This window comes from Neolamprologus multifasciatus, chromosome 14 (assembly GCF_963576455.1).
Source record: "Neolamprologus multifasciatus chromosome 14, fNeoMul1.2, whole genome shotgun sequence".
Classification (NCBI taxonomy): Eukaryota; Metazoa; Chordata; class Actinopteri; order Cichliformes; family Cichlidae; genus Neolamprologus; species Neolamprologus multifasciatus.
Genome location: NC_140452.1, coordinates 22,816,073 through 22,841,058, shown reverse-complemented (window position 1 = coordinate 22,841,058; position 24,986 = coordinate 22,816,073). Strand labels below are relative to the sequence as shown.

The 24,986-nt window shown below is 38.2% G+C and overlaps 1 protein-coding gene across 2 annotated transcripts in view; it reads right to left on the bottom strand.

Moving 5' to 3' along the window:
- Positions 1–580: 580 nt before the first annotated feature.
- gucy1a2 (guanylate cyclase 1, soluble, alpha 2) overlaps positions 581–24,986 on the bottom strand; it is a 67,431-nt gene continuing 43,025 nt past the window's right edge. For both annotated transcript variants that reach the window (XM_085131480.1, XM_085131481.1), the window contains exon 10: positions 581–24,869. In XM_085131480.1, the coding sequence (XP_084987606.1) occupies positions 24,650–24,869 (220 nt within the window). In that variant the 3' untranslated portion in view covers positions 581–24,649. The remainder of the gene's footprint in view (positions 24,870–24,986) is intronic.

The following is a 24,986-nucleotide window of genomic DNA, read 5'->3' as shown; positions in this document are numbered from 1 at the left end:
ATTCAAAATCCTGCTCCTCACATACAAGGTCTTAAATAATCAGGCCCCATCTTATCTTAATAACCTTGTAGTACCATATTACCCTATTAGAGCACTTCGCTCCCACTCTACAGGCCTACTTGTTGTTCCTAGAGTATTTAAAAGTAGAATGGGAGGGAGAGCCTTCAGTTTTCAGGCCCCTCTTCTGTGGAACCAGCTTCCAGTTTGGATTCGGGAGACAGACACTATCTCTACTTTTAAGATTAGGCTTAAAACTTTCCTTTTTGCTAAAGCATATAGTTAGGGCTGGACCAGGTGACCCTGAATCCTCCCTTAGTTATGCTGCAATAGATGTAGGCTGCCGGGGGATTCCCATGATGCATTGAGTTTTTCCTTTCAAGTCACCTTTCTCACTCACTATGTGTTAATAGACCTCTCTGTATTGAATCATATCTGTTATTAATCTCTGTCTCTCTTCCACAGCATGTCTTTATCCTGTCTTCCTTCTCTCACCCCAACCGGTCGCAGCAGATGGCCGCCCCTCCCTGAGCCTGGTTCTGCCGGAGGTTTCTTCCTGTTAAAAGGCAGTTTTTCCTTCCCACTGTCGCCAAAGTGCTTGCTCATAGGGGGTCATATGATTGTTGGGCTTTTCTCTGTATCTATGAAGCGCCTTGAGGCGACATTTGTTGTGATTTGGCGCTATATAAATAAAATTGAATTGAATTGAATTGAATTGAATTGAATTCTCTCCCAGATCATTTCCTGTCATTCACCCTCACTCTTTCTACACTTTGTTGTTATTCTGTACACATCAGAATAATAATTATAATAATTGTTCTAAAACATAACTTTTCTCAATGTCAACAATTAAAACTTTGCATATTAACGAGTTTCAGCATTGCTACCAAATGCTACAAGTACATTTTTATGTATGTGAGTATCTGTGAGTATCACAGTTGAGCACGCTCAAGCCTCATTTTTTTTTTACTGCTGTCTTTCTTTCCTCCCTTGTGTATCTAAATGTAAATGTCTCTCAACCTTGCTTCTCTTTCTTAACTTCACTCTTATCTTGCATGAATGTTTTCCTCCTTTCTTCCTCCACATTGTCACTGCCATCATATCTCATCTTTCTCTTTTTCCCTCCCTTCTCACCTCTCTGCCTGGTAGCGTCTGTTTTTGTTGAACATATTCAGCTGACCGTCTCCTTCCTTCAATCTTATTCTCCTCCTGCTCTCAAGGCTAACTCATAGATTGCTCGTGTCAGTCTGCCGCATTAACCTTTTTTTTCCCTGCATCACATATTATTTCTTACCTGTGATCATAAGTCTTTTCGCCTGCACACGTTGGCTATCATCAGTGCCAAGAGGTCGGTTAGCAATCTCAATGAACATCCTACACTTAGCTTTTGCTTTAACCTTTGAATTGAACAGATACACAAACACATCAAGTAAAACCAGCCACAAAGAGGTCTTTCAGTGCCACATCTGCCTTCAAATTGTAATCAAAGGCAAACATTGGTTGTCTGAGACCCACACAATGACACGGACTGGTTGTTTAACCCAACCTGTAGAATCTGCTGCTCATCTTCATCGCTCTCTTTTTTCTAGCTCTCCTTAACCTTCCGAGAGAACAGACAGGACTTGTGGGTATTGATTAAATGGCAACCTACTCTCCAGGTGGCTTTATGGAGTCCTTTTGTTTACACTTGTATATGTGACAGATAACATAGTGTTGAAATGTCAGAGAAAAAGTGCACTGATTCAAGTGTACGTTGCTGAGCCTGTACAGAGATATCTGTATACAACTTGAAATGACATATGTGTGCCGTCATTGTCTGCAGCTGGAGTGAATTCATTTGCCTCCTCATCGTCTTAAATCTTACTTTAGCTGCAGCGGTGAAGAGGAGAGAGGAGGCAGCGGGGTCAGACTGGAGGCCCACAGGCTTTTCTCAGAGAGAGACCATTTTTAGTTGCTTCAGGTTTACTGATGTGTCAGAGACAAGACCATGGGAATAGATTTTCTTTCTCTTTTTTTTGTCTTATATGTGGGCTGGAGACAAGACTGCTTTGGGCATGAGACTGAGTTTAGCTTGAAGTGAGAGATGAACTCCACCTGCCTGCTGTTGAGGATAAGAGTAATGTTTCTTCTGATGGAGGAAGAGCAGGAGAACAGTTTCTGCTGCATTTAAACTTTCGCTGGTATGTTTTTAAAATTAGACTCGATTTCAAAATAACATTTTTAACCATTGCCTTGCAAACAACGTGTAAAACAAAACATAAAACCCCGTCGTAACTTATGAACCTAACAAGTCCACTGAAGACTTTGCGCTTGAGTGATTAGGAAGCCAATCCCACATAGGAAGGAAAGCTCACGTAATGAGTGCACTTGTTTGCTGAGCTGATAAGTAATACCTTTTCAGCTGCGCCTGACATTTCATTAATTTTATTTCATCCTTTAATGTGTCCATTACTTTGTTTAATGATTCAATATGATGACATTCTCATCTACTCGAGGTGATTTTTTCCAGCTGCCAATGTGACATATAATAGGATGCTTTGCTTTGCATTTACTTAAAAAATGCATCAAGAATTCTGGAAAATACACTTATTTATCTCCCAGCAGAGTGTAGTTGGAAGCATATTAGCTTAGCTTAAACAGAGGCGAGCAGCTAGCCTTTCTCTGTCCAACGTTTTTATAAGTTTATAAAATCTCTGTATCAGCACTTCTGTGTTTTTATGCACAGAAGCTTTTTAGGCACACCTGTTCAACTACATGTTAAAGCAAATATCTAATCAGCCAATCACAAAGCAGCAACTCAGTGCATCTGGGCACATAGACATACGTGCTGAAGTTCAATCGCAGCATCAGAATAAGGAAGAAAGTTGGTTTAATGGACTCTGAATGTTGTTGGTGCCAGGCGGGCTGCTCAGAGTGTTTCAGAAATTGCTGATCTTCTGGGATTTTCCAGCACAACCATCTCTGGGGTTTACACAGAATGGTCTGAAAAAGAGAGAAATATCCAGTGAGCAGCAGTTCTTCTGATGAAAATGCCTTATTGATACCAGAAGGAGAATGGCCAGACTGCTTCGAGCTGGTAAAAGGCGACAGTAATTCAAATACAACCAAATTCTGCTGTGACATACAGATATCAGGGTCAAATTTTGACATAAACAGCATGAAAGCATGGAGTTTTCCCATTCTGCCTCGTATTAATGGTCAGGCTGGTGCTGGTGGTGTAATTATGCGGGCGATATTTTCTAGGCACACTTTGGGCCTCTTAGATTTAACCATGCCTTTATTATAATGATTTTCACATGCAGATGATACATTACAGGGGTGAACAAACTTGAAAATGGTATAAAGACCTTTTCAAAAGACCATCTGGATGATCCACCAACCTGTGAAATAAAACTTGACTATTTTTGACTGCAAACCAGTTTGTTTGGAAGGGGGGAAAAGGCATTGCACGATAACACAAAAACCTCCAGCCTGACTGTGAACGATGGTGGAGTGCATCATTCTGGAGCTGCTTTGCTACCTTGGGGTTTGGACTTGCAATCATCATCAGGGAACAATGAACTGAAAATTGCATGAAGAAATTTTACAGGGGAATTTCAGGGCAGCAGTCCATGGCTTGAAGTTTAGAAGGGGTGGACTCATGAGCCAAGACAATAAGCCTAAGGATACATGTGTATCCACAACAGAATGACTGAAAGCAAAGAATTTGATATTTTCATATTCATGCTTTTTTGAATTGCCAAGCCACTACTTCAGTGAGAACAGATTGTGAGCTGAAGCCTAAAGTGATTTACTGTAGTGTCATAGACCGACTTTGTTATGTCTGTCTGGTCGGCTGGAAAATATATTCAGAGTGGATTTTTTTTTCTCTTCTCCTGCATTTTCTTTCTTGTGGATACTTAAAACTTTGCTACTTCTGAGGGAGCGTGGTGCTACTTTGATGTAGGAGCTTGGAGTCGGCGAAGATATGGCGTACACGGCCCTGAGTCAGGTTTTTTTTCTCAATCCAAGCTTTGAGCTTCATGTTTGCTCAGATATGAAGCAGTGTTTCAGCAACGGATAAGAGGACTGACTTCTATGTGCCACTGGAATTCGTTATAATCCTCTATCGCTCAGGCTGGTTCCACTTCAGAGTCATACATTATTCAGTGGCAATGTTTCATTCTGAGTCCACAATCAACCAAAGTTTGGTTTGCAGGAGAAATCAGAAACAGTCATAGACATTAATGGTCATACCTATAGAAAACTGTCAAAATGAGATCACAGGCTATGATTCCTGAGCATAGCCTGTGATTTTTCTTAAATATAAGTCTTATTTTGTTTTAGTTCGTGCATCCTTGCGTTCATAAGTCCTGACTGTGTTTTCATTTTTCACATTTTTGGAACACGATCTGTGCAGCCCAACGTGATTAGAAAGTCACGCCACATTTGAGACAATCAAAACGCGCAAACACACAAATACCGCATACAACACACCAGTACCCACACAGGGCACACATGTAATACCCAGCGATCAGAAAATTAGCGCGTTTACATTTGCTGGTTTGCTCTGATTGCAGAGTGAGCCACTGTGACTGCCGAGTGCTTACTTAAATATTTGTGTCCGCGTGTGCTTCTGTCTCGTGTGTGAAGTTCACAGAAAAAGTTACTTACTTGTACGTGCTCTTCTAGTCAAGCTTGGATGAAACATTTAAGCGAAGGCATTCAGACGAAACATTGACAAAAAAATACTTCGAAGATATAACCGATTGGTTTTCCTTATCTTTAATTTGGCACCTTTGTTATCAGGTTACTGATTGATTTTGTTTTGTTATCTCATGACATCGTCGATGGTGAGGCCACATTGACGCCTAACTGTAATAACTTTTCAGAAGTGGCTACAAGCACCAAAATGTGTGTGTTTATTCCGCTGGATGGAGTAATTTGAAAACGCTCCAATAAATTGCAAATTGTGAAACAGCTACAGTATTTTACCACAGGATTCCTGACATTTCATTCTTTTATTATGTGGAAGTGGAATTTAGAAAACCTTAAAAACGTCAGAGTTTTTTAAGTTTTTTCCGACGAATGTCACATTGTTTGTGTGAGATGAGCTTCAGAAGTGCCCAAGGACTGCCCAACCACCGCCCCTCCAATTAGTTGACTGGTTATCTATTAGCTACCTGGCTGTTTAACCAGATGTGACAGATGTGCGAGGACTCCTACAGGTGATGTGATTCCTATGATCAAATGTATGATTGAATACTAAGATCATGCAAAAAAAAAAAGGCAATGCACGCTTTTATTTTCTTTTTGTTTGTTTTTTGCTAGATTTGAAACAGTACTGCATTAATCTCGCCTAAGATGCATGTATACAGTATGTACAATATGACATTAGAGGCATTGGTGTGTGTTTTCCATTTTCTATCTAATCCTCCTGATGCACCTGACTGAGATTAATCAGTGAGTTAATGTGATAGCTTTTGTACAGCATGGAATTACACTGACACTCAGTAACCCTCAGTATTAGTGCAAATGCCATGTAATTAGTGCACGTGCTCTTAAATGGGATGACTACAAACCTAAATCCACACTGTTGCCTATTGTGTCTGATTTCATATGTTTTCATATATTTATTTTCATTTAATACAATGTTAAAGGTAAAGTGCCTCATTCTCAGATTTCTGCTGAGTTTTGTCAATTTTCCAAATCCTGCAAATGGTGACATATCTAGTCTGGCTTTACCTAAACAGCACGTTCTTCTAGAGTTTTATTTACTGGATGTATTTGAAAAGGTGCTTGATTTAATACACCTGTGGCAATGGGACTGAAAACACCTTAATTTAAAGGTTAAGAGTTGAGGTGAGCTCAGCAGATTGAGATATGAACTTTCCATTCACAACTAGTCATTTATTGTTAACATAAATACTCCAATACAGCAAAGGGAAATAATTTGCATTTCAGGACCCTTGACATTTCTAAAATATGGCTAACAGAGGACAAAACAGGAAGTTTAATACCACGCTCAATAAGTTAAATAACGTGTGTGCTTCTTACAGCGAGATTCTACTGCAAAGCTAACATGAACCTGCACACCTATCCTAAAATTTCAAGGCTCAAATCTGCAAAACGATTAAGGTGATCACTACACATTAGCTAGTCAGACTAGGAACAGACGACAAAAACAAGTACATACACACAGAGCATCTTCTGTAGTATGACATTTGCTCACCCATTTCTTATGTGTGCAGGAAAAAGTGCCCTACAGACACACATCCACAGTCACTGTCCTATTTTCCATAAGTAACTGGGGCACCTACATCTGAGTGTGTGAGGGCCAAATAAGGAAGTTAAGTGGGAGAGGGCAGAAATAGTAGAGTTAAGGACTTTACAAATCAAATGTTGCACACTGTGTTGCTAGCTAAAGGTCCAGCTGCTGTATTTCACAGGGAGAGAAAAAAGTGCGAGCTAGCTTCACTCAGAGATGGAGAAAGATGGAGAAAGACAGGACAGGTTAGATTAAAAGGTAAAGACTGCTCAGTGACACTTGATAAACTGCAAATATAACACTTACATGTGATGTCATAATGTTACTCACTTATTTGATTTGTATATGATGGGTTTTGCTAAATTATGTATTTTCGTTTTGTGAAACGTCCTGCAAAACAAACTAAGCTATGCTAACTTTGTTTTTTAAATGTTGCATGAAAATACTGGGTAGGTTTGTCCAGGATGAATTTACAGTAAAACTCTGTGTTGGACCGGTGCACAGAGGCTGTGGTGTTCATGGTTAGATTTAGGTTACACTAAGTGTCAGTGTAGGGGATGGACATCAGCCAGGATAGCTGTGAAACTGCTGAATTCAGAGGTCCTACATCACAGATTCAAACTACATACATAAATTACAATTAGAATTTATTTTTTAATAATTTTTGTATTCTCATGTATCTTCAGAGCCTGTAATTTTTCACCTTTACTTGAGCAAAAAAGTTGCTTCGGTACTTAGGTACACTAGAGTGTTTTTTAACCCAGGTATCTGTACTTCTACTTTTCCAATTTTTCAAATGCAAATAAACAGACTGCATTTGGCAAAAATGATGCTCCTAGCTCAAAATGAGCACCAGTACTGAATATATACTGCATACTGAATATGCAATGATATGGAAATAGTAAAATAATACTATTTTACCTCAGACACACAGCTGGATGCTGCTCCGGGTCAATCAACTCTCTGAAATTGTTTCTCTGCCTCCTGAGAAGTGTTCCCAACTCTGCCAACAAGAGCTCGCTGAAACCCTGAAGTATTTATGATCATCGTGATACAGCTTCAACTCCTGGATCAACTCCTGGGTAGTCTGCATGAAAGATGGACATAGCTTTTGAGTCTGCAAGGTTCTTCAAAGCTGCGTTCTTTTTAGTGGTCACCAGGCGGTGATACCTGTGGTAGCAAAAAGAGCTCAAGTCCCACAGAAATCTGTGGGCTATTATATATTAAGATTTTAAAAACGCATGACCGCTAATGTTGTATGCCATTTTGCATATGTAATAATCATGGTGACAGAGTAGGATCAAGTGGTCCCAGCCACATAGGCCTACTTTTTAGACCATTCTGCAGTATTTTTCCTCAACATGAATGAGGATTTCAATTTAAGTGTGCAGGAAAAAGTATGTAAGAACATACTTGTTTGAGTAGTAACTTTAATAAATTTAATGTAACAGTGAATTTGGTTTAGAAACATATTACATAACTATTAAGTCTCAAATGATAATTCTGTGGTTTAATATCAAATATCATTAGACCTCAATGGCCACATTGGTCTCTATGAATTTTGTTAATATTGTTGAAACACCTGTGACAGTCAGCCTACCACACTCGTTCACTCGGTCAAGAAGGAAAAACTGTTTTTGAAATATTTTAATTTTAGAGCCATATTTTCTTTCCGTAAGTGGGAACTTTTACTTTTGGTATGGAGCTTCCAACCATGTAGGTAAAAGGTCTGAAAATGGCAGATGAAGATAAAATAAAGTCAGCTGACAGGAAAAAAGAGTGCTGCAGAATTTAAGAGAGTTATGTGGACAAAATACAACGACAATTGAAAGTAAACGCATGAAGGGCTGATTAGAAAGTCTCCTACCATCTGTTGCCAGTAACAAAAGCAATCAGCTGGGTTAATAAAATAGACTGATAACTGTGTTTTGGAATGGCTCATTAACACACACACACACATAGACATGTAAATGTCTATGTGTGTGTGTGTTAATGAGCTATGAACATGGTCAAATTTTGCGAGTCCTCGGGGAATAGCCTTGGATGCACAAAATCAATTCCTCTTCAGGCACTGACACACATCCGCACGTCAGAGCAACGTCACAGCTGCCACAGTGGATTTAGACCTCAGATTTGATCCGGTGCCCTGCACCTGCCCCCCACAGAATATGTTGTTTCTTCCACAAATTCACTGGAACACTGTGTGTTATAAGGCATTGCACTGTGATTAAAACTGTTGTGAGAGATCAGTCAATATTGACCCTCAAAAAGGATTTCCTTATAACCTTACAGACTTTTTGGTTCATTTACTTTTACACAAAATACTTAAATCACAAAAACACAACACATAACTTTAATTATTGTTAAAATATGGAATAAATGTCAAAAACCAAAGTCACACTAATTTCACAATAATTGGATTTTTCTCAGAGCATGTGCAGGGCTTAAGAAAGTTTGAAAATTCAATAACAACAGTACAATATTCTAGCATTGAAAAATGGATTAAAGAGTTGGCATGGAAAACATCATTTTCAGGCTCATGTGATCTATTAGATTTATTATGTGAAAAGTGTGGCTGCATAAGGCTTTAAATATACAGCCGGTAAAATAAGTATTAAACATGTCAACAAGTAAATATCTTTCTAAAGGTACTATTGACATGAAATTCTCACCAGATGTCAATAACAACCCATCCAGTCCAATCATGCACAGTAATCAAAACCATAGATGTCCATAAACTATGTGTAATAATGAGAAAGGACACAAGGAAACAGTATTGAACACGTGAAGAAAGGGAGGTGCAAAAAGGTATAGAAAGTTACAACACCAAATGAAATCTATCAGTATTTAGAAAGCAATCCTAACACTTACGAAGCACCTGTGGAGAGCTTCAGAAGACCTCCAACTGGCAGGTACCATTGTTTCAAAGAAAACACTAAGTGATGCACTAAATCACGTTGTCTGGTCAGATAACGAAACCAAAACTGAACTCCTTGGATGCCATAATAGACACCATGTTCTGAGGTCAAAAGGCACTGCATATCACCCCACAAACACCATAACAACAACTATGATGTGGAGCTTTTTGGGTGAAGAATGAATGGAAAAATCCGCCATCATCTGCCAGGATGATAAAGATGAAATGAGAGTGGATGTTTCAGCAAGACAATGATCCCAAACACACAGCCAAGGAAACACTCAGCTGGTTTCAGAGACTGAAAATAAAGCTTATCTAATCAAATTTCAGGGGAGGAGGGCTGCCACCCCATGCCCCCCTTCTGGACACGCTCCTGGTCTAAAAATTGCGAGGTGTACATAATAAAGTTGCTGGTGATTGCACAAGTAGACTGTTTCTATTATCAGTACTGGATCAGAGTATGGTTATTCTTCAGTGGTTCTTTTGAATACCGTAGTTTATTATTGATGCTGGTCAAAAACATATGAACACACAATATACATTTATATATATATAAAGTAAACCTGGTGTATGTGACATCGTAGCTATAGCTGCTGCCTGAATGGTTTTTTGTTGAAAATATATACACAGTTACAGCTGGAATTTTTCACTTTAAGGGCTCTGAAGTAAAATAGCTTTATTGCACATACAAAGTCTGCATGCACACATGCAAAGTAATTTATCCATAGCCACATACATGCACTGTAAGCATTAATAGGGGCAGATGCATAAAAGAAATAAACCAGCCATGTGGAGACATACATAAACAGACACACACACCGAGTGATTTGTTTTGACAGCACGAGTGTCCTGTGGGAGCAAACCATCATGCATCACCTCAAAAATAAACCTCACTCCAGGGTAGGAGACAAAGTGCATGGCATCACACACACTCATTTAAATGCACATCCACACCAGCTCAGACTGGTGAAAAAGAACACAGACACAAAATCCACAGGACTGTAAAACATGTGTGTGTGTGTGTGTGTGTGTGTGTGTGTGTGTGTGAGAGAGAGAGAGAGAGAGAGAGAGAGAGAGAGAGTGACAGAACATAACATTTGTACAAAATGGTACAAAATGATTTCAGTTCTCAAACATCAAACTGTAATCCACATTACATAGTCAACATGTCACATCAGAAATATTGAGTAAAAATGTTGTTCAGTGCTATCGGGTCACAAAAATCTTGCCCTGTTAGTATGCACCTGGGATCGGACAGTTTTCAGCTTTACTTGAGCCTCAGGTGCTGACAGTCAATCCAGGACGTTCAAATGAATTAAAAACAAAAGCAAGATTTCAGAAACAGCTACTGTAGGCCAACAAATTAGACCTTAACCTTATAGCTGTGGTATCTGAGTCTACACTCCAGTCACCTTGATTTAAAGTTCCTGAAATCTAACTATAGGAGAGATAACCAGAATATTCATATATTATTTCCATTAAATAAATTAAACTGATATTCTGAATATTTTAACTGCAGATTATGTTGCATTTACTTTATTTTTTAATACAGATTTTCTATAGGACAAAAATAACAATGCACATGTATGTACATAGCATACTGATTTTTATTCACAGAGTCAAGCGGATGTTACAGCTGCTGTTTGCCTCTAAAAATTACCCTTGTTGAAGCAGTGAGCAAAAGTCTCGTTTTAAACACAACAGGAGCTTGTGTCCTCAAGAATGTTGGCCAAACCAGCAGCAAAAAATAAGGCACATCACCCTGTGCTCTGTCATGGTGACGTTAATGAAATAAAATAAAATAATAAATAATAATATCTCTTTGCAGGATACAGCCATGCTGCCCTTGAGTGAGGCCTTTATCAGGACTTTCAGGGACCAGTGAATGCTAATAAAAAATAAGTCTAAAGATCAGATTGCCTCTCTCAGATTCCCACCATAGACCCAAACGTTTGCTCCACATTTTATATGCATGTTAGACATTCTGTTCTGACACAGCTCTGAAGCATCTACGTGGATGAAAGTAGAAACTTTAAGAGTAACAGTGAATAGTTTATGGCAAGAAGTCAACCGTTTCTCACCATAGACATATCTTTTCTTCCCTCGTAGCTCTGACCACAAAGGTTAAAAAAAAAATCACCCAACCATAAATATGCCTCGTCCACTGTTTGTTAGCATGTGGATGAATGCACGTATGCACACATGACACAGGCACAGATGTTGTTACAGCTGAAGAAGAGGACACTGACTAGAACAAGTTCCCAAATGTCACATGTCAAACAGGTCAGCGGTCTGTTTGTTGTTAAGCTCTATTTCAACTTGTGAATGTGTGCAGAAGCACAAGGTCAGACTAACTGTTTATACATCTGTTAGAGTGGCCGGGTGTACGTGGCTGTGCGTCTTGAATTTAACGAGAGCTGACTGAGATGATCAACTAATCTATGTTCCAACAACGATAAAGAAAATGCCACTTATAAACATTTTACACTTTTAATTCACTTTCCGTGTGTGTTGGTAAAAATAATCCCATATTTAACATCAGAGTATCTTTGCAGTAAAATTGCATCTGTGAATAGTTTTATAAAGCCTTTTCCATCACCTCCGCTTAAGGGTAGTGGCTACATTAGCCAAAAGTCAAGCTAAGTTGCATTGTGGGTAGTGGATAATACATTTTCATATGAATAAGCAGGAAACATAAAGAGTGGTCTCTCTGTACTTCTAATTGTCTTCATTATGATGATCATTTGTCCATCCTCTTCAGACAGATGGTATTGGTGACAAATGCTAAATGCTATTGTCAGTCTACAGTTTGCTACATTTGCTAATTAGAAATAAAATATAAAGTGCAACCAAAGCTGAATATTACTTGGTGCTCAGGTCCCACGGCTGTAAAACAAGCCCAAATCATCACCCCTCCACCACCGTGCTTCACAGTTGGTATGAGGTGTTTGTCCTGATGTGCTGTGTTTGTTTTTCACCAAACATGGTGCTGTGCATTACAGCCAAACATCTGCACTTTCATCTCATCTGTCCAAAGGACATAGTTCATGAAATCTTGGTTTATTTAAATGTAACTTGTTTTACTTGTACTTGTTTAGTCTTTTTCAATTTTCAATTGTCATGAACTTTAACACTTAACATGCTAAGTAAGGCCTGTAGAGTCTAAGGCTACGTTCACACTGCAGGCGAAAGCACATCAAATCTGACTTTTTTTGACCCTATGCGACCCATATCCGATCATGGTATGACAGTGTGAACGGCACAAATCCGATATTTTCAAATCCGATCTGGGTCTCTTTCGTATGTGGTACTGAATCCGATACATATCTGATGTTTTAGAAAGCGACTGCTGTTTGAATGGTCATGTCGCATTAAATCCGTCTTTTACGTCACTGACACAAGACAGACGCCAATTATCAGCACCGGAGAAGCGCCCGAGAAGACATCCTGAATGCTTCCTGGCCATCCAGTGTAGATGTTAGTGAAAGTGTTGGGAAGACAGCGTTGAACATTTTATTTGTACTGTATAATCTGCAGATTCTGACAGAAATACGCAACTATCCTTTGAAGCACCGCTCCTCTAAAACAGCAATAAGGATTATTATTAGGCCATATGTAAATAACAAAATAACTTTATAACATAAAGCAAAATTGGGAAACGTAAAGTCCGAAACAAGTCTTTATATTAAGGGCCATCAGTCAAACAATACTGTTTGGACTGGGTCTAAACAGAGCGCGTTGTGTGTGACGTCTTCTTTTCTGCATGCGAGCTGCTTTGAGGGTTCACACTAGAGCGTGTTTGCCATCACATTTTATCTGTAGTGTGAACAAGCAAAAAATCGGAATTGAGCATTAAGACCTGCAGTGTGAACGTAGCCTAACAGTGATGTGTGTGCATTGCACCATCTGACCTGGACTTGACTCCTGGATAGATTGTAGTGTTACCAGAATCCTCCAGTCCAGCAAACTGCAAAACTATTGATTTTACAGAGGTCCTTAGATCAAATGCATTTGATTAGCAGCAACTAGTTGCTAATTACTCTCTTAATTGCTATGGAAACAATAAGAGTAAACTTTTTTTCCACAGGACTGCATGGAGTCCATGAGTCTATTTCATAGGAGTGTATCGTATTACATCCTTCCTTTCTTTCCCCAAGTCTGTTATGACAATCAAATTAAAGCAGTGCTTCAAAATTATGTTCAACTTATGAGATTATCCGAGATTTATTGCGCTCTCATAAACTCTCTGTCTGTTAAGGTTAGTTGTGGACAAAGACTAAGCACTCCAGAGGGAAAAGATAGGTAGCAAAAACCAATACTCACTCTCATTTATCACTGTTTTTGCTGTTTACCAACTCCTGCAGGAAAGATATGAAGCCCCATCTGCTAAAAAATCTACGTCGGCCGGCTGGTTGCTTACTGTGCCTGCTGCTGTGTCATGCTGTGCTGTGAGTACTTTTGCTAGAGGCAGCAGCCTGCTTCAGCTGAAAAATGGGAACAGTGCATACTTTACATGATAATGTGAAAAAATCACTTACTCTCAAACTCTGGAGAAGTTTACACAATATTTCCTAAAAATGGGTAGAAATCCATTTTGTTTGCAGTTTGTGTTTTTAAACTGCCTCATGTACGAGTCAAGTCAATGAAGATAATGCTTCACAAATACATACATGCACGTGTAAGAATAGTAGATCTGCAGGCAAAATAAATAATAAAAGGGGAACGCGTTTCTTATATGGTCAGTATAGGTAACACACGTGCAACAAAAGTGATGTCGTTCTCTTTTATATAACTTAAAAAGAAAACAAGTCAGTGAAGGTGAGGCGCATCTAAATCACCCTCATTAATACAGTGTATGCATGTAACAGTGAATCCCCAACTATGTAGTCTTACACAAACATGCAGCAGATGGTGCATCCCAGTTCTAATTAGCTGGGTGTTTGTAGTAATAATGGATTTCTCTCATAATTTATAAAGAATGATTAGATTATGTAGAAATCTGATTGGTTTAAATGAGTATCTAATGAGCGCATGGTAATGAGGTTACAGGATGTTCCAGGATGTAGTACTGAGAGCGTATCCTTAAATCACTCTCACCACACACGCAGAGTCATGTATACTTTGTTTCATCAGCTGTGTGTCTGTGTCCTGCTGCTTCCTTTGAACACCCTTGGATTGACTCCAAAACCACAAAACATAAACCATTAAATTAGATACAGTTACTCTCTGGAGTTTCAAAAGGGGGCATTGTGTATTAGTGTGATTTCAGCTGTGTCAAAAGAGCTTTTTTCATTATTTTTCAAACAAACACATTAGGTGTCCAAAGTGATAGATGACAGATATTAGATAAGTGGTTTAACGTGTTGGAGAAGACGCTCACATATTTCCTTCTACATATTTCTATCCATACCAAATGTTTAAACAACAATCAGAAATGTGCTAAAGTGGAAGATGTTAAGCTCAGTGAAAGTAGATCTGGGGGACAGTTTCTTTTGAAGTATGCATAGGCATGATAAGCATCCATACATCAGCGCTACATTTATGATTCAGCAGGTTTGACAGAAAAAGTGTAAAAAAAACCACATTTACGTGATTTAATTGACTTTGGATGTGGGATGGTTGTTGGTTGTTGTTGGAACCTCGCAGTCTGAGTATTGTTGCTGAACACATCCACAGTGTACCCATCTTCTGATGGCTTTATAACTTCACCAGCACGTTTGAGTCTGTGGCCTTCATCAAGGTCATCAAGGAATATGTTGAAAACAGCACTTTAAATACCATATACTTGTAGAAAAAAATCCTAATAGGAACAACCAATCATATGTGTCCAGCATACCCACCAATCTACTCAAAATGTTTGATTGTGCAGGAAAAAAAGCAAAACAAGCAATCGTGTACATCGAATAAACTAATCCCCCAATGGAGCGTAAGTGAGGATGGGTTGGGAATATGGTCATAGCATATAATTGAGGAGTGACCAATGTCCAGCCTTGGTAATGTTTAGTACTTAAAGACAAAAAGTATCAATTTCAGTGGTGTGTTGTGATTTCATCATCCAGTGTTCCTAACATCCACTATGAAAGATCATAACTGTGCAGCCAACAAATTTGCACGTCAACATGGACCAAACTCTCTGAGGAAGCTTTCCCGCATTGAATCAATGCAGAATTAAACGCCAAAAGAGGCTGATGCATTAATGCAGTGGACATTCTATTTGTTCCAAGGCTTAGAATTATGGAGTGTTTTCAAGTAATCCTCTTTATATATATATACAGACTGTGGTTAACAAAAAAAAACAATTGCTGTCCTATACATCTGTGAGATTAACAAGTATGTCACATACGGTTGACCACAGCCAGTAAAAAAAATGAATTAATGCATAATCTGAACTCTAATGCGTACAGTCCAGCAAAAATCCTCAAAAACACAGGAGGTGGATGTCTCTGAGGTGGTTACAAGCTCTTACAGACACACACATGTAAATAGACACAGAAAAACATGCAGACCCACACAAAGAGGTAAGGTTCAAAGAGCCTTACATGGTTGCCTCTGTGATCTTTTAATATGCATGGATCAGCACTAATCCTCGACTATCATCATCCCGTTTCCACTCTGGTGACCCTGGTAGAACATTTCAGAGCAAGGCAGGATATGGGTATTATTGGGTCTTTGGGATAAATTCACCCAAGGTTTCTGTTTACTGGACGTCATGTCTTTTGTTCTCATTTGGCGCTTTCATTTGGTTTCTTTTGAATATTCCACTGTGCTGTAATACAACAGCAGGGTCTAAATAAGGGCTGTGGAGAAGAAAATTAGCATTAATCTGGAATAAGTGAATACTGTTTAAAGTTCTTACTGTCCTTCAAAGAAAAAAATGAAGAAAATGAGAGAAAGAGACTAAGAGAGTGATGTGCAATTCACCAAGAGATAACTAAATACTAACTAAACCAACAGGACAAAGCAGCTGCTGATTTTAAATCATAAATCTTTTTTTAGTATTTTGTTTTGTATACAAAAGATGGATTTATAGGTGAAGCCAGTGAGAGAGTGCCTCATACCTTTCATTTTTCAAGTTACTTCCCATTTTATTTTTGCGATCTTTAGTTCTCGTGTCTTCTGTTAGTTTTCCTTTGTCTGTGTTTAAGCTGCCACATTTGTTCCCACTTCCAATACATGTGCCTCCTGTCTTTCACCTGCCGCTCAGCGTCCCAGCATTTCCCAAAAGTCTTGTTAATGTGTAGTGTTTGAACCTTTGGAATGTTTCTGGGTTTTGCTTTTTGCTTCTCCCTTGTTGGCTTTGTTTATCTTATTTACTTGTGCATGACCGCTGCCTCTCTGGATTAAGGATATGGATTTTGGATATAACGTTGTCTCTGGTGTTATGTGTTTGGTTCTTCCTCCTCTTTGAATTGGTGCACTACACTCTCACCGCAGTCGGGTAATCAAAAATTGAAGAAAAAGTATTGAAGGGAGGAAAAGAAAACACAGCCTATCTCTGCATTTTGGGTTTTCTGAGAGTAAAATCAGAAGTAAAGATGACCATTAGGCACTGCTGCAGATGTTCAATAACAAGAAAAATTATTATAAGAGGCCTGATTAAATTTTACTAGTAAAGTCTACATATTGATGTAGGAAATAAAGGGGTTGGGTTATGAACCATTTCAGGGAACAGGGTTATGATTTAATATTGGTCAGGATGTGACTCTGGGCTTTGGCAGTAACGCTACAGTTTAAATTTGGAAAGATAAAATCTTTTGTTCAATTATTATTATTTTTTACCTCCATTATAGTTTAAAGCCTGAGCACATTCTCACCACACATTCTTATTTTATGAAATTTAACTGTGAGAAAAAGTGTACGTAGTGGCAATTCTGCAGTCTTTTGGGGCCACCGTGTTTATTTCCAGACCAACCTGACCTGCTAGCTATGCTATATAGTGTCCCAATGTCACCAGGCTGCTCTGGCAGACAGTTTAAAAGGTATAGTAAATAACTTTTTGAGGTTATTTAATAGGGAATATAATGTAAATATGCATTAAGTTTGAAGTTCCTTTGAACCTTGACAACATGCTGTGTGAAAGTTTAAGGCAGAAAGAGAAGGCTTACAATCGGGGCTAATTTTTGTATCTAATTTCTGCATAAAATACAAAAACATGAAATTGTTTTAACAGCAACATTGTAACAATTACAGATAGGAAAATTAAAGATTTCATTAAAGTAATATTTTAGTAATGGATAAGACAAAAAAAAAAAACATTCTCAGACTACAAAAAGGCTAGGCATGATGCTTTTGAATACAAATCACAGTTTTTAAGGAGGAGTACAGTTTATGTGCAACCTTTTCTTAGAGGTCAGTCAATTCTGCTATATTTTTTCTGCCATCATTTTTCCCACAGAAATTCTCCCAAGAGGTCAAGCAGAGCACACCATATGCTCCTCAATGAGAATCAGAGAGCAGAGGATCTCCTCTACAGATCCATCCATGAATAATAACTACATAATTCATTCAGATGCACATACCCTCACCCCACAACAACATAATTCCCTGTTGAACTGCTAATACTATCAGCACCTCTATAACTCCTACTTAATTGAGCTAATACGACTGGCACAGTGTGAAAATAACCTGACCTTTGTTCATTCATTCTTACCTACATTGTTTGCGTGTGATTTCCATTAGCACCTGCACGACGTTATGTCGAAGACCACATTCACCCACCTGATCAGTGAAGATGATCTGCATGAAATATTCAAACCTCCCAGAGCCAATTAGGGTAATGGGGGTGTATTTGCGTAGTTAGAAGGAAGGGGGAAAGATAACGGGAGAAGGGACAGATGAAGGGCTGAAGGGACGGAGGAATGAGGAAGAAAAGATAAAAAGAAAGAAAAACATCATTGGAAGGTTCATAAAAATCTTTGCAGGCTTCTGGCTGTGTCGTGTTCATTGACTGTTACAACCAAAGCTGTCATCACATTACCAGCAGCACTGCAATATCTGAGAGGATTAATACAGAAAAATACACAAAATAAGCAAAAATAACTTTTAAAATAGACTGGTTTGTTACATGCAATTGATATTATTTAATGTATTGAATGAAGGCTGGAGAAAAATAAACTTAAACTCTAGTTAGTGAGAGACTATGCATTCTTTGAGCATCATAGCAAGCAGACAGTTTGTTGAGTTGAAGAACATAAGACACAGAAGTTAGAGAATTAAAACCTTCAGGTACTTTTAGAAAAATAAGTAAACTACTTTTATTTTGAAGACATTAAAATTATTCAGCAAAGAGATCATTTTCCTTTGCAGCACATGTATGATCCTTCAAATTGCTTTCATCATGTTATTGATTGTATTGGTTCTGCACCGGAGGCATTTCAACAGGAACAGCCTGTATCTGGTTCAATGAAACGGCCCTGCTATTGAGCGCATAGACTCTCTGTTACATTGTCAGAACAAACTGAGATGTTTAAGCCGAACTGAACCGTCATTAAAGGTGAAATACGTAACGCTTGTCAGCTTCTGTTTTCAAACACAATTTTAAGGTGGAGAGAAAAAAATGTCTTGATGCATGCTTAATCATCCAGGTAAGTAAAGGGAAAGCCCATCTCTGAATCGAGGAGGGGGCCTAAGGATACATCTTACACCATCTTACAATGCTGTGTGAGTGACAAAACATTTCTCCCACCGAAAATGCTACGTCGATTTCCGTCCGTTTTGGAATTTAAGGTGGAGAATGAATGGTGATAGGGAGTACCATAATAATAACAAGACAAATTTATTAAGACATTACTTTTCGATTGTTTATCTTCTGATTTAGAGATAAACACATCCACACGTCTGCACAAGCCTGCAGGAAGGTGTCACACTACCTAATGTTGTGATTGCTACTGAAGTGCAAGCTCAAAACACTAAAGGCCTATGTAATAAATAAATAAATATGAAATCAGTGTGACAGTGCTTTAAACTTGCATCCCTTCCAGCAGCCAGCAGGAGGCGACCTCTCTGGCAGCACAAAGATGTTGAATTTTTGTTTTTCAATACAGTGCTATTTTTATTTCGTTAAAAAGGTAACAAATGCCTTGTGTTGCTACAAACATTGCGGGTCTTAGTGAGATCTACCTCTTGCTTTTCATTTCCACTATCAAAAAAGCAAGATAGTGGCAGGCAAAATGCTAAAGGCTCCAAAACAGCAGGTAACAATGCCCGTGGCTCACGGTGGTACCATCCTCTTATAAGGCCTGAGAGAGTTGGCAGTGATGTCACCTGGTCTCTGCATATTTAATCATATTATATAGTCTGTAACCTGCACACCAGGAGCACAGAAAAATAAGAATGAAAAGCAACAGGAAAATGCAGACACAGGGTATCACACACAGCATAGCAATGATTGAAAATGATTACTCTTAACAGCCTATAAACTGGCTACTGCTACTCATTCAACTATCAAGTGTCACTTTACCTTAAACCTGCCTGTTTCAGAATTAAGTGTTAATATTAATCCTTGAGCATCTCTTTTCTTGAAGAAGTAAAGTTTGGTCACAAGATGTTCACACAACCTCTAAAGTGTCAAGTTTGATTTGGTATAATAATAAAAATAACAATAAAGTCTACTTTTTGTTACAATTATTATTTATGCTAATATGATTTTAGTTTTTAAATTTTACCAGAGTTGCACACAAACACCGTCTCACACACTCATTGACATGTCATCGCACGCATTCACAGTAACAGCCGCAGGCTTTGTTCCTTATTAAAGATACTTGGTGTTTTTTATTTACATCATATAAGACATAAGATGTGCCCTTAATGTCAGTCAGAAACCAACAGTTGTCATCATGCCCCTTCCATATACAGTGCACCTAATTCCAACAGCAGGGTCAAACGGGGTTCATTTCCAGATTCAGTTTTGCTATGTTTACAACATAAAACACCAAAGTACAAGAGCCTCTGCAGACTTTTGAATGTGATTATAAACCACTGGGTCTCAAATGAAATGATTAATTAGTGCTAAATTAACCTATGGAAGCTACTATTTCTCAAAGGTTGGAGCTGAACATAGAAATACAAATCTTTTGGCGGACCCAGGCATCAACCCTCATTTGTTTCTGCTGTTAAAACTAGACTGTTAAAACAAGTAAAGTCCAGTTTCCCATCATCTTTGACCCTTTGTACTGTATGTCAGTGGGGGTGAAGCTGAACTTGGCAACAAAACAGTTTATAACAATGTTCTGCAAAAAACATAGCAACTTTAGTCTTCAATAAAAATGATATTTTCATGCTATTTCAGTTAAAGAAAATGTTTCATGAATGCATCATCAAACAAAATCATTTAATTCAGTAAAACACAGAATGAAAAAGTAACAAAAGTGTCTATATTTTTTTAAGTTCTTAAAAAAAGAAGAAGACATTACCGAGCACATGAAGGTTTTGTGGGACAGAGGTGCGTCAAGAAAACCAGCCTGCCTTTAGATGGATGAAACATACTGACAGAAAGTATAAAGCTGAAATAAAAAATAAGGACAACAAAGCAGAGATTCTTGTTTTGCTACAACTCACAATTCACTTTGGAATTATACCAAAAAGAACCTGCAAAGTAATCGTAATACAATTTCAGGTTTGTTTGTTTTTTCCCATTTGGAATACATTACATAATCAAAATTGTACAGATTTTGCTAATAAGTGGTGTTTGTATTATCTCCTATTTTTTGACCCACACACGCACAAAGTCACGCAATCAGGCACGCAGACAACAGCTGGAGGAGTCGTGGATGTATTTGGCTTTGTCTCACTGGACGCTGGACCCTCACACACTTACTTAACAATATTTGTTCATGTTCATTATTTGAGACAATTTATACACTATAGCTCAGTTGTATTGCCATTGTTACCTTAAAGAACGCCCGTGTGTGAGTAAGTCACCGACTTGTGCATTGGTGTATTACTGTAAAGAATCAGTACCTGCAACACCTCTGCATCTAAATAGACTTGTTAGATCAGGCCAAACATTTATTATTATGTCAAGAATCTACAGACTTGGAGATGTAAGGACTGGACACAAGTTGTGTGGGTGTAATGCTGGTGTAGCGTCCTATTTTAAGCCTACCAGCAAAAATTTAGGCACTGCACTACATTTATGCTACAGTAGATTTATCAAGTATACATTAATTTGTCTATGCATTATCGCCAGGATGACAGCTGGGAAGTACTTGTACATTTGTATGCGAAAGCCTGCCCTGTAAAAACCTCCCCCCAGGCTCAGTAACACAGCTGTCAAATACACTTAACAAGGTTTCTGGGGGGTTATCTTACTGGTGGGTACAACGCAGTAGTTGAGTCCTTCCAAAAAAAGAATATCAGTGCAAATATTGTCGATTATTTGCAGTGATAACACAAAATTTTAGGTAGAATTTAAAGACACTTTGAAAATTGTGGTTTCATATAAAATCACCCTTCTGGTACCTCACAGAAAAGCTGTGAAATCTAACTTTATGGTCAATTAAAAAAACAATAACCACCTTTTTATTTTCCCTGGCTTTAAAGACCGACTTCCCTTAACTCTGGAAGACCTGATGAACACCATTATGTCTGACATACACGTTACTTTTGACTGATAGGCTTGACACAGTTTATGTAAAGAGAAATGCTAATCTTCTGAGCCACTGATGAATACTTACATAAGATGCATGTTTTGCTGATGTCTCAGATGGTTACTGCAGATTCAGGTTCTCTATGCATCACACAAAACGAATGGACGGTCTTGGACAGATTTTTTATTTTTTTTGCTCAGCAAAGTGTAATAAAATGTTTAGCAACCCGCTACGCAAAATAATCCACTGATTTAAGCTTGAAGTTGACAGATGTCTTTAAGTGATAAACTCTAAGCTTAAGATGGCAAAGCTGTCCCACTAAACAACGGCACCTAGTTTTATGTTAATAAAAAACTTTTTCGCTGTGTTGCAACTCGTAATATTTTTTAGGCAAAAAGCTACGCTGCCATGTTTTTGACTGATGTGTTTATTGTCTAGCCAACTGTAAGCACTCTACTGCATAGCATACACTTTAGAAATAGTCGTTTTTGTTCATAGGAAATGTGGGTATGATGGTGACACGTAAAAATTTTTTTAAATTAAATTAAAATGTGCAAGCCTTCATTGCTTTGTAATGCTTCCTCCCATCTGAGACTCTGCTGACAGAATTTTATGGCAATAATGAACACTGGCAGTTTAAAAGGAAATCTGTGCTGTTTGCCCTCTTAACAACATTTCCATCAGTTTGGAAAAACACATAGTTATGCTGGTGAATGTCTACGTTAGAGGGCAGAAAAGGTATTTGTTATTGGATTTCTTATATCAATGAGTTTCAATGTGGAACCATTGTTTTTTCTCCCTGCTACTACCGCGAGCCATTAAGATGTGGAAAGCAGGAATAAAACCTGGTGTTCTGGTGTGTCTAAATGCACATTTGGCACTTTTTTATTTTATCTTGTTGGGTTCAAGCAACAAGAATGTCATTTGGCAAGATGTAGTGAATTTGCAACATTCTATTTCTATTAAAATTATGAACTATAATCTGTGCAGGAGAAAACCAGTGACAAAACCATTATTTTCTTTCGGAACAGATGTTATTATCAGTTTATTAAGGAAGTTAGATTTAAAGCAACATGAGCAATAATGTGATGTTGTCAAACATGGAACGGAAGCAATGAGTACCGCTCATTCGGATTTAAATAACAAAGATCTTATGCATGCTTTTTGCTTGTTGGGGGCCATCCATTAGTAATAATTTCATTTAGGCTGTTATCTCTGTTCCCTTCATATCATAATAAAAACATTTCATTTAACATCAAATATATATCGATATAATTTAAACTATAACCCCGTATATTTTTTTTTTACCTTAATCAACCATTTAAACTGATATAAACATTTTTTTACTCAACTGTTTAAGAACACTGGCAGCACTTTAAAGTAACTATAAAATAATACCCAAATCTGCCGGGGCTATCAAATATACAAAGACTATTCAACTTCAAACCTTCAGCTCCCGCTGCATGATGATAGCTTATGAAGACTGTCTCAGATGAATTCGCTTGACATCGCTTGATTTGCTTGAGGAAATTATACTCAGACTACTACGTAATCTGAAACCTGGTGGTTGCACCTGACAGGGCTAGTAGAGAACTGCATACTGTATATTAAAAATATAAAGCCGTTAAAACAGGTTATGTGTGTAAGTGTGAACTGTGTAAGATACGCATACTACTATGTGTAGTATTGGATCTGGACACAGTCGAGTGAATGCAAATTAAAATATCTGAATTCTTTGAGGAAGGCTTGATTTATCTTGCCAACCAATCATTACCATCCAAGAGTGAAATGTACAACAAATACAAAAGTGGCTTAAAAGCATTGGCAAATGTCATTCTTCCTTTCATGTCATTAACCGTTTTTTAAAAAGTCATATAACAACTTAAAACATGAGATAAATTGAGCGATCCCTATATTTTCTATAATATATATATAATTCAATTCCTCTTATATCTGTCCAAATTTGAGCAATAAAAAGGCACTGAGCTGGGAATAATTTGCAGACCTACACATATAATATGCAATGAAATGGCTGGACTTGGGTTGGTTATAGTTTTCAGTAGGTTAGAAGCAGACAGACCTATAAAGTCAGCCTAATATTCGTGGTTTTGGCATTTGTCCTTAGATGACTACTAAATTGTCTCCTTTGTGCCTCTCATTAATCACACGCCACCACAACCAACTGCTCCTAGGTTGATGCTTCCTAATATAACAAGTAGCAGTTGTTAGACGTATGTTTGGTAAAGCATGACGTTACACAGAGACAGCTGCAAGGGGAGGAAGGGGTTGCTGTGTTGTTATCATCCTTGTAAAAGTGGCCATGATGCACAGCAAACGTTTATGGCAATGTTGCCATCTTGCAAAAATTCACCCAACTTTATACTCAGCACCCAGTTTGTTAATGGGAAGTGGATTTGTTCAATTTGCGCAGTTCCATTTCTATTGAGTGCAATTACGGTCATATGTTTGGTCTATCCCCAGGCTTTCTCCAAGCATTCCCGTGTTTAGACGCAGGTCAGAGAGAACCAGATTCCAGGTCTGGAGCTGAGGAATCCAGCTAGATCATGAAGGTTTATATTAAGGTTTCTCTTCTAATTGATTCCATCAGTACATTTCCCTGGGGGAGGGTCCTTGTGAGACTAGCGCAGTAGCTGTTCCTTAAGTCTTTTGAACCGTATCTCCTTTGCTCAGGAGAGACGAGGGCATGTTGTTCTTCTTCACTTATGATGAAAGCCTTTTCAAAGTTTCATTCATACAGGCCATCCCACAGGTCTGAATCAAAGTTTTTCTTAAATAATGCATTTGCATATCCAAAGATCTGTGTAATTGGTTTCCTGCACAAGTTCAAAATCCAGTCACTAACATAATAATTAACTGTGTAACCTGGTCTGTGTATGGGCTCTACAAACTTGTTTCTCTTAGAAACATGGTCCCAATACTGTAGGAGACTTTCCTCATAGAGGCCGGAGGAGCGGAGCGAGAGCTGGTCAGTGAGGCGTGACTGTGGGATGTGCCCGCCTCCAGGAAGTAACATGTCCCTGGGATCTCTTTGGGAAAATTCTCTGGGAGGTCCAGCCTTGAACGAGGGACAAATGAAAAAGAGCGGTCGTCTTTCAACAGTCTGTTGAAAAGAGACGAAAATAAGAGAAGATTAAAAAGAGTAAAACAGAGGTCAAGTAAAATAACGTGACTATTAAATCAAGTTATGATCGAATAATGAGTCACATTAAAAGAGTAA